We start from the raw sequence: 12,108 nt of genomic DNA on the forward strand, positions 1-12,108 counted from the left end.
TCACAGGATTTGGCCCACAGGCCTTATGTTTGACACATGTGGGCTAAAGTTTCCAAATGAAGATATAATGGAAAGCACTATATATAGGGGGGAGGGGTTGTCATAATTTAGATGGTTATTATGATCGAGAATCTGACCTTCTCCAAGGTGAACTGAACTAGACAGTGGTCCCTTTGCTTCTTCTGCTATGATATTGTCATAGTATTGACATACTGCAGGCCTGCACAGCCAGCGGCTCTCCAGGTGTTTGGGACTCCAACTCTCAGAAGCCCTAACCAGTTTGTCCAAATGTCAGGAATTCTGGGAGCTAAAGTCCAAAACACCTGGAGGGCCACCAGTTGAAGAGGCCTGACAAAGTATGACAGTCTCAGTTTAGACATTATGACTTCTTGGGGGATGTCAGGCTTGATTAACTCTAATACTGATTCATTAATAGCTTCTTTATGTATATGTATTGTGCATTTTTACATTCATGGGTACAATATGCTTATGGGAATATGGGAGGAATTGTTTTATATAATGTGCTTTTTAAGAATTCAAATGTTAATTCAAGTGTTTTAACTTAAATACTACTGTGCAATTATTTTATTATTTTTTTCAAGTTCTGTGTGTTTAAGGAGGAGATCCTTTTGTTAAAAAAAAAAAGCACTCAGTTAATGTGACACTTTAGCAATGGACCTCAATCAGTTTGATGGGTCTTGCACCAAGAAAAGTGAGCATACGATTATGTCTCTTGACTACAACAACTAATGCTAACTGGTTCTTCCCCACGCTTCTTTATGTTTTCCAGCTTTTCGCAATCCTGTAAAATTGATGGTGAAATTTTGGGAGTGGGTACAGGAAACAGTAAACAAATTGCAAAACTTAATGCAGCAAAAATGGCATATGAAAAGTTGATTGGCCAAGTAACTGCCAGGGTATGTATTACTTCTAAGAAAATAAAAAGTGAAATTAGTGGTTTCTTAAAATGTATAAAAAGCAGAGGTATTCTATATAGTTCTATATAGTTCATCTAACAGTATGGGGCCAGAAGAAGAAGAGGATGAGAATGGGTCTGAAGAGACTCTCAAAGGGCATCTAGTCCAACCACCTTCATCCAGGCAAGAATGCACAATCAAAATACCCCTGAATGGACATTCACCTTCTTTTTAACAACCTTCAGAGAGGTTTAATCACTATAGAAGTGGAATGCTGGCCCTGTTCAAATGTAGGTACTGTTATAACTTTTGTAATTTGCACAATTTGTTGATTGAGTCTGGTAGTAACCACTAAAATTGTTAAGTTTCTAATTAAGAAAAGAAAATCTGTTGACAGTGATGGTTGTGATGCACCACATGGAGCAGTTATAGAGGAAACTACATAAGAATCAACTGTAGTACATAAGAAGCACAAAGGAAAGCTTTCCATATCTCATTTATACAGTAAAGATTATATGAAGCATATATATATATATGTCTGTCTGTCTGTCTCTCTCTCTCTCTCTATATATATATATGTAATTTATAAATAAAACTCTTATAAGGGGTTGGCTTTACCTCCAGTTTGCTAGTAAAACTGAATTACCATGTTTGAAAGGATGCATGTCTAAAAGGCATGTCACTAACATGAACAATTTGAAAGCTCTGGAGGAGGACTTTGTCCCTCTTCCTGCACAAAATACCTTCCTCAGAACTTGCGTAATGGGAACAGTATACCGTACATGAATTCACGTGTATGTTCAGTCTACCCAGGTAGAGATCTGTGCTCTAGCTTTCAGTGTACCTTTGAACCTGGATCTACATTAGGGATCTGCACAATTGCTCACAGACATCTGGACAAGTGTACATCCTGTATGAGCACATGTACAGTTTAGAACATAACCTGTTGTGTGTGATCATGTGATAAACATTTCAAACAGTTTCACAGTCATCTAAGTGTTTCCCCATTTGCTTTTCACACACACATTTTCATTATGATTGCATCTGTCTTTTATATCAAATCAATGTTTTAAGCACACCAGTTTAAATCACTATGCTACTTTAGCAGCAGATGAAATGGATCCTTCTGTTGACAATTACACAGTTTTTCCATGTTCTTTTCCAGACTGAAAATCATGATATCCCTTCAGTTAGTACTGCATATGGGTCAATGTCTGATTCTCTGGGAGCACCAATGGTGGTAACTAGAAGGTAAGTGACATGTGTTTGTTTGTTTTTAAAGAAAGCTTTGTATTGAAGAAGACCTCAATTGGCATCCTTTGAGTGATATATAATAGCTTGAAGCCGAAATAAGCCATGATTTCTGGGGGGTTTTTGGGGAGGGGAGGTGTCAGATTTTGCTGCGGCCCAGATTTTACACAATTCCAGGACTCCCCCTTTAGATGCTGAAGCCCCCGCTGGGCTGCATTGAAGGAACGTCTGGCTGTATCCTTATAGCCAGATGCCAGACAATACCATCATCTGCTGAGATCTCTGGAGGTTACAGCAGATTTTATCAATAAGTCCCAAAACTGAGAAAGCCATCTCTCCTATCCTTCCATATGGTATTCTCCCTACAGCAGACCTCAGCTTCTACGGGGAGAAGCACTCCTTCAAGTAGTGAAGCCTTGTGCTGCTTAGGATTTGAAATATCCTCACCAATAACTTAAATCTACACTGGATCGGCAGCCAGTGCCATCCCTCTCAAACTCTTGTTGTTTTTAGGGATTTTTTAATGGTGTCAGAAGTGACTTGAAAAACTTGGCCACCTGCAGGGACGCTGCCTAGGGGGTGCTTGGATGTGTTACTACCCTTTGAGAGGCTTCTCTCATGTCCCTGCATGGGAAGCTGGAGCTGACAGACGGGAGCTCACCCTGTCTTGCGGATTTGAATTGCCAACCTTCAGGTCAGCAGTTCAACTAGCACAAGAGTTTAATCAATTGCACCACCACAGTTTTAGGGATTATCAACTGCCTTGGGGATCCTCTGACCTATAGATGACCCAACATAGTGCTTTTTGGATTTTTATATTTTCCCTGGCAAAAATAGGAAGAAGGAACACAATGGTATAGCCTTTGTGTCATCATAGACTTTTAGGAAACCTAAACTGCATTTTGAAAACATGTCTTTCAGATCTCTTCCAGAAGCCAGTGGTGTTGCTTCAGATTCATCGGAATATGTAGTTTTTCAAAACACAAAGTAAGAAACAAATTTACTGGTTATTTAAATAACAAAAAAGCAGAAGTGATTACAGGGATAGATTGCAATATTCACATATTGTCTAGTTTGTGGCATCCTTGTGGGAGAATTAGAAAGAGCCAGTGGAGTGAGAAAGATGAATATACAAGGGTTGAATGAAAAGTAATGCCTCCACCTTCATTACTTGGGTTTGCGCAGGATTCCATATTTCTCACTTTATCAACACAACTGTTCAATGCTAAGGCTTCCCACCAAAATGGAACTGTAGAGGAGGGTCTAGTGAACAAGCCAGTACCTTCCACATACCAGTACTGCCATCTGTTGAGGAGTTACAAAGGTGAAGGCATTACTTTTCATTCAACCCTTGTAGTTCCTCCCCGCTCCCTAATAGAGTAAGCCAAAACCATTCAAAGCTTTGGATGGTTAAGATTTCCAAATCATGTTCTATTATTTTGTGTGGGGACTTAGCCAAATAAGTTGAAATTAGAATTTGGAATCAACACATTTTCCTTACAATTTAATTCCGAGTTATGGTGACACTAAGGCGAACCCACCATGGGTTTTCCGATTTGTTCAGAGGAGATTTGCCCTTGTCTTTCTGAGGCTGAGAGAATTTGACTAAGCGGAGCTTTGAACCCTAGTCTCCAGGTTCCTAGTTCAATGCTCAAACCTCTTTACCACGTTGGCTCTCCCAAGTTTTGAATGTAATATCTTCAAAGCTGGACCATTTTACAACTGGTAGGGGGCTAAGAGTGCAAGTAAACAGTTCCCTTGGTGTCTTAAGCAGCCCAGAAGGAAAAGCATGGAGCAGGCACAAGAGGGGTCAGTGGGAGGGACAGCATGGGTTATCGTGCAGATTTGGGGGATTCTGGGGATTGCAGCAGTGACAGTTTAATGTCACCTCCTGCATTCCCATGGTGACACTATTGCGGCCTATTATTCAAAAAAGCCAGAAGCGGAAAGAGTTGGATAAGCTGCTTCAGAATTTTGTTGTCATTTTCTTTTTAGTTATGCACATGTATACATTTTTTTCTGCTGTCCCCCAGCATTGCACAACTTAGGTCTGCACACAGATATGTTTTTTTGTTTTATCTTGGGAATTGTGACATTTTATTATTTCATTTATCTTGTTTATTTATAAAATAGCAGAGGTTAATAATACGTTAAGCTCAATGGGCTCGGCCATGTATAATGGGCATAAACTGTTACTGATACGTGCTTTATCTAAAAGCAATTCCTACCCATCCCAAACCCATAATACTCAAAACAACTGAGCTGGAAGATATTAAGAGCAGCATACTTTAAATCTGAAAAAAGGGTTTTTTTTGTCAAATTAATTTTAAGTGATGTTTTTAGTCTGTTTTAAATTTATTTATGTATTTATACAGTTCATATTTTCAGAGTTTGTATTCATTGTGTATTTCTATATTGGATTGAGAGTTGATACACAAATACTACGGCAGGAGTTAAACAATAATAATGAAATGTATTAAATATATTTTCTGCAGTGGTGCTGTTTTGAGTTCAGAATCCAATGGCACAGCTGACAAATTGGCTAGTAAACTTGGTGGCATTCATCTGGATGGGTCTTCTTCATCCTCTCCGGTACAGTATGAAATATGTTTTCCATGTCATTACTTTGTACTGTATATTTATTTATTATTTATTTATTTGCAGTATTTATATTCTGCCCTTCTCACCCTGAAGAGGACTTAGGGCGGATCACAGAACACATATACAGCAAACATTCAGTGATGATTATACAATGACAAGATAGAATAGAACAGCAGGAATAGCTTTATCATTCTTTGTTCTGATACAGTTCTGATACAGTGGACCAGTATCCATCAAAGTTTTTCATTATAAAAACAATGCTGCCCTCCAAATAAAAAAAAATATGCACATTTAGTATCCCATATTTGAAATGCTTGGGACCAAAAGTGTTTTGAATTTTTGATTCCCCCCCCCCCCCCCCCCCCGGTTTTAGAGTATCAGTGTTTGCATATGCATACATAATGAGATGTCTTAAGAGACAAGTCCAAAGTCTGGAGTATTTTGGATTTTGTAATTCTCCATAAGGGATCATCAACCTGTATTTTTTGTATATTATCCTGGAGCCCCCAGTTACACAATGGGTTAAACACTTATGGTGGCAGGACTGCTGATTGAAAAATTGATGGTTCGAATCTGGAGAGTGGGGTGAGCACCCATCTGTCAACTCCAGCTTCTCATGTGGTGACATGAGAGAAGCCTCCCATAGGATGATTAAAAAATCCGGGCGTCCCCTAGGAAACGTCCTTGCAGACAGTCAATTCTCTCAACCCAGAAGCGACTTGCAGTTTCACATGTCACTCCTGACATGGAAAATATAATCCTTTAGTCAAACAGTTCCTAGGAAAGTTCATATTGTGGCTGGACAGACTGATTAAATTGTCTGGCGGATCTTTCAGATTACATTATAATAATATTATTGTTCCATTTTAACTCTCATAGTTAGATCTTATGCAGTCCTGAGGGGTTTGTAGCTCAGTGTGAGGCACTTGATATCTCTGGATGACAAAATCCGAAATACCCTTCCGTAAACTGCAGATCCCAGTACTCTGTAGGGTGTTGCAGTGGTAGCTAAAGTGAAATATAGCACCTCTCTTCCAGAATACTTCTAGATAGGAAGCAATATGCAAGTGAAGAAGGGCAGGTCAGGAAAAGAAGCACAGAGAACCTTAAGGCTGTTAAGCAGGAAGATCTAATGTGTCTCTGATAGATTGGGTGGCGACCTTCATTCCTAGTTGTTCTAAGAAATGGCCAGTTGGTTAATGCCCTGCACTCTTCTTGTTTGAGCCATCAGATGTATGGCACTGTTCGATTTTTTAAGAAAGGCTTTTACATTATAGACTTACAGAGTACACCTTTTAATGTGTTTAGAAGTAACACTTTTTCTTCATTTCCCTCTAGGACAATCCTAAAGGATCTGCTACGAAACTTAAGAGGTACATGCTTTTGTTATTGATAACTTTCAGTTAGTTGATTTGCTAATGGGGTTAAATGCTTCAAATAAAAAATCAACGGCATTTTTGTTTCAGCCCCCCAAGATTGGCACCTAACTTCTCTGTGCTGCCTCAAAGAGAAAGTAGATACACTGTCAACAAAAGGTAAGAATATGCTTGAAAAATACTTCAGATTTTTTTTTTTTAAAAAAAAATTATTTTGTATGGAATTGATCAACTTGGTATAGATAAAGAACTGGCTTTGGTTGACCTGATATACGATTTGTCAACAGAAATTTCTAGTGTGTGTACAAATTACCTGATGAATGTAGGCATCTCTAATTCCTGTCATAATATGACCAACAAAACACGTGATGTCTGTTGCTAACATTTTTTGATACTGCACAAAATGAAAATCTTACTGTATGATTGTTTGGAGTCTGTATTTGGCTCTGAACTGAGACATTTTTGGCTAAGTCAATTCTGGCTAAATCCCTCTTCTTCAGGAAGGGAAATATTAGTGGATGTTGGCCAACGGCACTCTTGGTGATGTTGAGGAACAATGTCACATCTAATGTTCCTCCCCCTCCAAATACAAACCTGGTCTTTCAGTGGGTATGTGAAAAAGTTGTGAGCTGTGGTTTCTTATACTCTGATCCAAGCCTTGGCATTGGACCTTTTAACACAGAGAACAGCGAATATAGGAATGCTTAGTTAACAACATCTCTGACAAAGAAGTCCCTTTTTACAATGTCTTTTTATATCTATCTCCACTTTACTTCTTGTCCTTGATTTAGCTGGAAGTTTTTTTTAACAGCATTATCTTGTCATGAAGATGAAAGATGGCTGTAGATATAATGAATTTTTTTCAACACAATATTGTGTTGCAGCTATGTGTACAATAAACAACTTGAGTTGAGAAGAATGGGATTTTACTCCAGTGATCCTACTATAAATAACTATGAGGCATAGTGAGCAGCAGATATTTCCAAAATCCCTTCCTGAGCATTTTTGAACAGCAAAACAGAAAGAAAGGGAGGAATTAGATAAGCCAGCCTCACCAGCTCCCCTCCAGCATGTTAAAAATATACAAGAAATTTGGCCATCAAAATGGAAATCACAGTTGGCTTAAAATAGTTTAACTGCCCTTCTTTTTTGTGATGTAGGAATCTATCCCCATTCTTTCTGTGCCATTTCTGCCTCTATTACCAAACTTCTTTAAACAAGTAATGCCTGGGAACACATCTCCCTTTTAATTGAGGTATAACTGTATGCATAATATTGTGTGCCACACAAAATTATAATACAATTCATAATTGTCTGTTGTGGGAGTATGTTGCTATCATAACATCTCCAAAGTTTTTCTCTCTCACATGTAATGTTAATATTTCCTATCTTTTTAAAAATACAGTTTTCTGGATGAGTTTACAGACATAGAGAAGCTTGATTCTGGTGGCTATGGAAGTGTTTACAAGGCAAAACATAAAATTGATAATAAAATATATGCTGTCAAAAGAGTCAAGCTTATCGAGTAAGTAGTCCTGTGCTTATTTCTATATACAATTACTGTTTACAATATACATTTCTATATCCTGCATGATATTATTTTCATCTTGTTCACTATATGACCACTATATGGCTATATGATATGTGATTGACACATCCATGTGCATAAAGTGTATTGAGTATTTAATACTCATACAGTTGTGGAACAGTGATATGGCATTGCTCTTTGCCAGGGCGAATGTGTGTTCATGATTTTGTGCATAAAAGTTGAAGTGTACACAAATGGCAATGATTTTGTGATCATCAAACTTTAGTAATCCTATAACAAGGAACAATTATGTTAGAGCAGTTCTGTTTTATTTTCACTTAAGACCCTTTTTGTATATACTTGTACTGGTGTATGTTGTTGATTCCTTTATGCTTTCATGCAAAACATGTATTATGTAAAATGTTCTGATATGGGGTCGTGTCTGGTTTTCATGATCCTTAGGTATGGGTCTTTCCTATAAGATGTCCTTCAGAGAACATTTAGTTCTGTCTGCTAAAGTAGACTGCCCTGAGTCCCCTTTGGGGTTGAGAAAGGTGATATACAAATATTGCAAAATAAATCCATCAATCAATCAATAAATAAATAGACATGACATTATGACAATGTAATGAGGATGCCTGATGTAAATATTTCCCTTAGATTTCTGAGACTGGTTTTGTACATGTATTCCAAATCAAAATATGATCGGGTGATCTAATACAGATTGAGTGTCCCTTATCTGAAAACCTAAAATCTCAAATGCTCCAAAAAAAATTCCAATATTGTGATACCTTTGCTTTTGAATGGTCCAATGTACACAAACATTGTTTCATGTCAAAATATTGCAAAATATTATATAAAATTACTTTTAGGTTTTGTGTATAAGGTATATATGTATGTATATGCAAATATCAGTGTTTGCAAATCTGAAAAAAAATCCAAAAACTGTCTGGTCTCAAGCATCTTGGATAAAGGGTACTCAGCCTTTATATTCCCAGTATTTTACAGTAAAATATGCATCTAACTAACCTTAGAAACAAGGTTAGTTAGGGTTGTGATTTCTGCTGGGTATCCCTGTTTTAATATTAGTAATTGTGATTTCTGTTGTGTATCCCTATTTTAATATTTGTAACAAAGGTTTTTTTTTGTTTTTTGTTTTTGCTTTCTCCAACCAGAGGGAATGAAGAAAATACAAAAAAAGAAGTACTAGCCTTAGCAAACCTTGTCCATGAAAACATAGTTCAGTATTTTGGATGTTGGATTGGGAAAGATACTTGGCCATCTGAAGAGAGCAATAGTGATGTCAGGTAATTCTGCTGCATAAGCAGTAGGTTTCTGAGGTGTCAGTAATATCATCATGGTAGCAGATCTCCTTCTTAAACCCTGCAATTAAGATTCTAGTGTTGGTTCATGAAGTTGTTGCTTTTTAACCAGAGAAAGTGTGACTGCAATATCAAGTCTTGGATTGGCCATCAATCCTTGGATTGGCTGCAAACATTGTGGTGAGCATTTAATATAGACCACATAGCAATGAAAGTAGGAAACTCTGGCAAGGTTGTATCAGAAGGAAGTAGTAGGGGGATGACATTGTCACAGCCATTGGACATTTGGTTCATCCCAGGAGGAATGACCAGCTAGGGAGATCTTTTCATTGGGAAAAATGCACATTGACATTGCAGATAATGTCCCATTTTTGTAAGGTCAATCTGAGGGCAGGAAGACCCAAATATCAGATCAAATCTCTGCTCCAACTATTCCTCATCACAGGGGTTCCACTTCAGCAGGTATTAGTGGACATTCTCAAGAAACTTCCAGGAGGAGACAGGATGTCCTCCTTCCAGGAGGAGACAGGATGTCCTCACACTTATGATTTTTGCTACTAGATGGCTTGAAGCTGTAGCCAGGGGTTGGACATCAACCAAGGCATATTGCAACTCAAGCTTCCAGGGAGAAAAGGGATCAGTTGAATTTTAATCAGCTGATCAGTTGAATTTTAAAAAAGGCTTGCCTAGGCTTGGATGTGTTGAGCCTCAATCCTAGCAAAAGGTTTAAAGCATCCTCACTGACTCTTTGGGGCTCTACTGGCCAAGTTTGTTGTGTATAGGCAAATATGAGGAATAGTCCTTCAGGGTCACTGCAGAGGAATGTCTCCCTTGTTGTTTGCTTTGTGGTCTTTGTTTACACCAGACTACAGTTTTCCAATTTCTGTCTTGGACATACACTTCTTCTTTATTGTCGCAAATAATTTTCCCAAAATATATATGCTGAATTACTTTAAAATGGAAAATGGCCATATTTTTGATCAGTAAAAATATGAGATGTACATTTTCAGAATTTTAAAATTTATTTATTTTTGTTAAAAACTACATGGAATAATAAAAGTAGAGAATGAATCATACATAGAATACAAAGACATAGAGCACGTTACCAATAATTTTCTAATTTTCAGGAACAAAACAGATCTTTAAAAGATATTGCTTGCTTAGATTTTTCAGTTTTCAGATTTTTTTCTCGACCTTTACATTACATCACATAAAAATAGCACTTTTTGCGATGTCAGGAAAAATTGTTATTTTTTGTTTAACTTAAATAAGTGTTAACGCTCTTGAAATAAGATGATCAGGCAAACATTAGTAAATGTTATTTTTTCCCCAAATAACTTTTATTAAACATTTATTAGGAAAGTAGAGGATGGGGGAACAAGGGAAAGAAAAAGAAAAAATTGGGGATAATAGATTAATTATTGCTTAGTTGCATCTTTATAAATGTCTGGCTTGTTGCAAGGAGAAAACAAAGATGATGAAGGTTATTAGGGAATGAGGAGGTTTTTTTTTTTTACAATATTATCGTTGTTACAGCAAGCCTTCATATTATATAATGTATTGAGGATTCCAACCATTGTAATTTTAAGTCCATTGGTTGTATCTTCTGTCTTTTCACATTGTCTCCTGGGCTTCATGTATTCTTTTTCCAATTCTTTTTCAGTGGAAATTAAATTGAATTCTTCATAGCACATTCAAACTTTTCTTAAATTATTTATTATTAATATCAACAAAGAAGGTTCTACAAATTTCATTTAGATTGTTAGTAGACTAGTGCTTTGATCATTTTATCATTATCATGCTGTCTCTCTTTCTGTATGTACATCAAATATATTTTTCAACTAAAACTCTGGGGTCAAAAGCTCTTCTGACTTAACCATAATCTCTCAGTATGATAATATTCTTATAGTCCACTTTTTAGAACTTTCCCTGATAATTCCTGAAGGACAGATCTCTCAAACATCTCTTTCTCAAGAGTTTGTTTACACTGTCTAGCCTTCTTTTGTATCAGTCTGTATCACTCTCACTCTCTTTATGCACATACACAAACACATTCATATATATATATGTATGTATGTATGTATGGATAGATAGATAGATAGATAGATAGATAGATAGATAGAGTTGATGAAGACTGTAGAGCTCTAGAGTGTCAGCTAGAACTCACTATTTGTCATTCAAATGCGCTTGATCAATTTATTAATTTACAAAAGTGCCACTTCGTGCTAAACTGAACAGTTTTGGCAGTAGCCCAGGTTAGGAAATGGTTGGCTTGAACAAAAATAAAAACAGCCTTAGAGATTAAACCATCTCAACTACTGCTGAATTCTTCTAGAAGGAATAGATGTCAAATGTGTCAAACTGTTGGTCCCAGCATTGATTTCTACAAAGAAATTGTGTGGTTCTTTTTTAAATAGTGTATTTATTTATTTCTTATAGTTCAGGGCACGCTCGTCTACATGATTGCCTCTTCATACGTATGGATTACTGTGAGAAGGGAACACTGAAGAAATGGATGCAACAAGATGGAGGGAAGGAAAGCTACTATGAAGATGTTTTGTTGAAATTTCAGCAGATAGTGAATGGAGTGGAGTTTATTCATAAAAAGAACTACATTCACAGAGACCTCAAGGTATATGGACTAAATAACTTTATATTTTTGTTGCAACAGATGATAACTGGAGCTAGAGGGGCAGAGGATAGGAGCTGATAGAGAGCAGGAGAATCAGGTTACACTCACACTCCTGCCGCATTGTACTCTCATGCATGCCTAGCTAATCACATTCATTTACTCACAAATATTGAGAACCCAGCAATTTGAACAGACACGTCTCCCACATTCATCCATAACTCTTACCTGCACAACCACACCATCTGCTTGCAGTTCTTGAGTTAGTTTCACTGTTTTTTTTTGTTTGTTTAATGGTTTTATTGGTTTTAACTATGAATTTTAATATTTCTCTGTTTAATTCTGTTTTAATGTTTATATGGGTTAGGTTTTAATTCATATGTTGTGGTGAAAAAGTTGTGTATAAATACAAACCATCATCATCATCATCTTGTTCTCCCATATTTCCAGCAGAGAAAGAGCAAATTGTTGGGCACCCTTGCTT

At 36.9% G+C, this 12,108-nt stretch overlaps 1 protein-coding gene across 1 annotated transcript in view; it reads left to right on the forward strand.

Moving 5' to 3' along the window:
- The window catches only part of EIF2AK2 (eukaryotic translation initiation factor 2 alpha kinase 2), a 50,356-nt gene that overhangs the window by 29,249 nt on the left and 8,999 nt on the right, over nt 1-12,108 (forward strand). Inside the window, exons 8-16 of the mRNA XM_067464473.1 lie at nt 791-917; nt 2,083-2,168; nt 3,090-3,155; nt 4,664-4,760; nt 6,108-6,142; nt 6,245-6,304; nt 7,551-7,670; nt 8,849-8,980; nt 11,435-11,627. Coding sequence (XP_067320574.1) covers nt 791-917; nt 2,083-2,168; nt 3,090-3,155; nt 4,664-4,760; nt 6,108-6,142; nt 6,245-6,304; nt 7,551-7,670; nt 8,849-8,980; nt 11,435-11,627 — 916 coding nt within the window. The remainder of the gene's footprint in view (nt 1-790; nt 918-2,082; nt 2,169-3,089; nt 3,156-4,663; nt 4,761-6,107; nt 6,143-6,244; nt 6,305-7,550; nt 7,671-8,848; nt 8,981-11,434; nt 11,628-12,108) is intronic.

This window comes from Anolis sagrei, chromosome 1, assembly GCF_037176765.1.
Source record: "Anolis sagrei isolate rAnoSag1 chromosome 1, rAnoSag1.mat, whole genome shotgun sequence".
In the NCBI taxonomy this organism is placed as follows: domain Eukaryota; kingdom Metazoa; phylum Chordata; class Lepidosauria; order Squamata; family Dactyloidae; genus Anolis; species Anolis sagrei.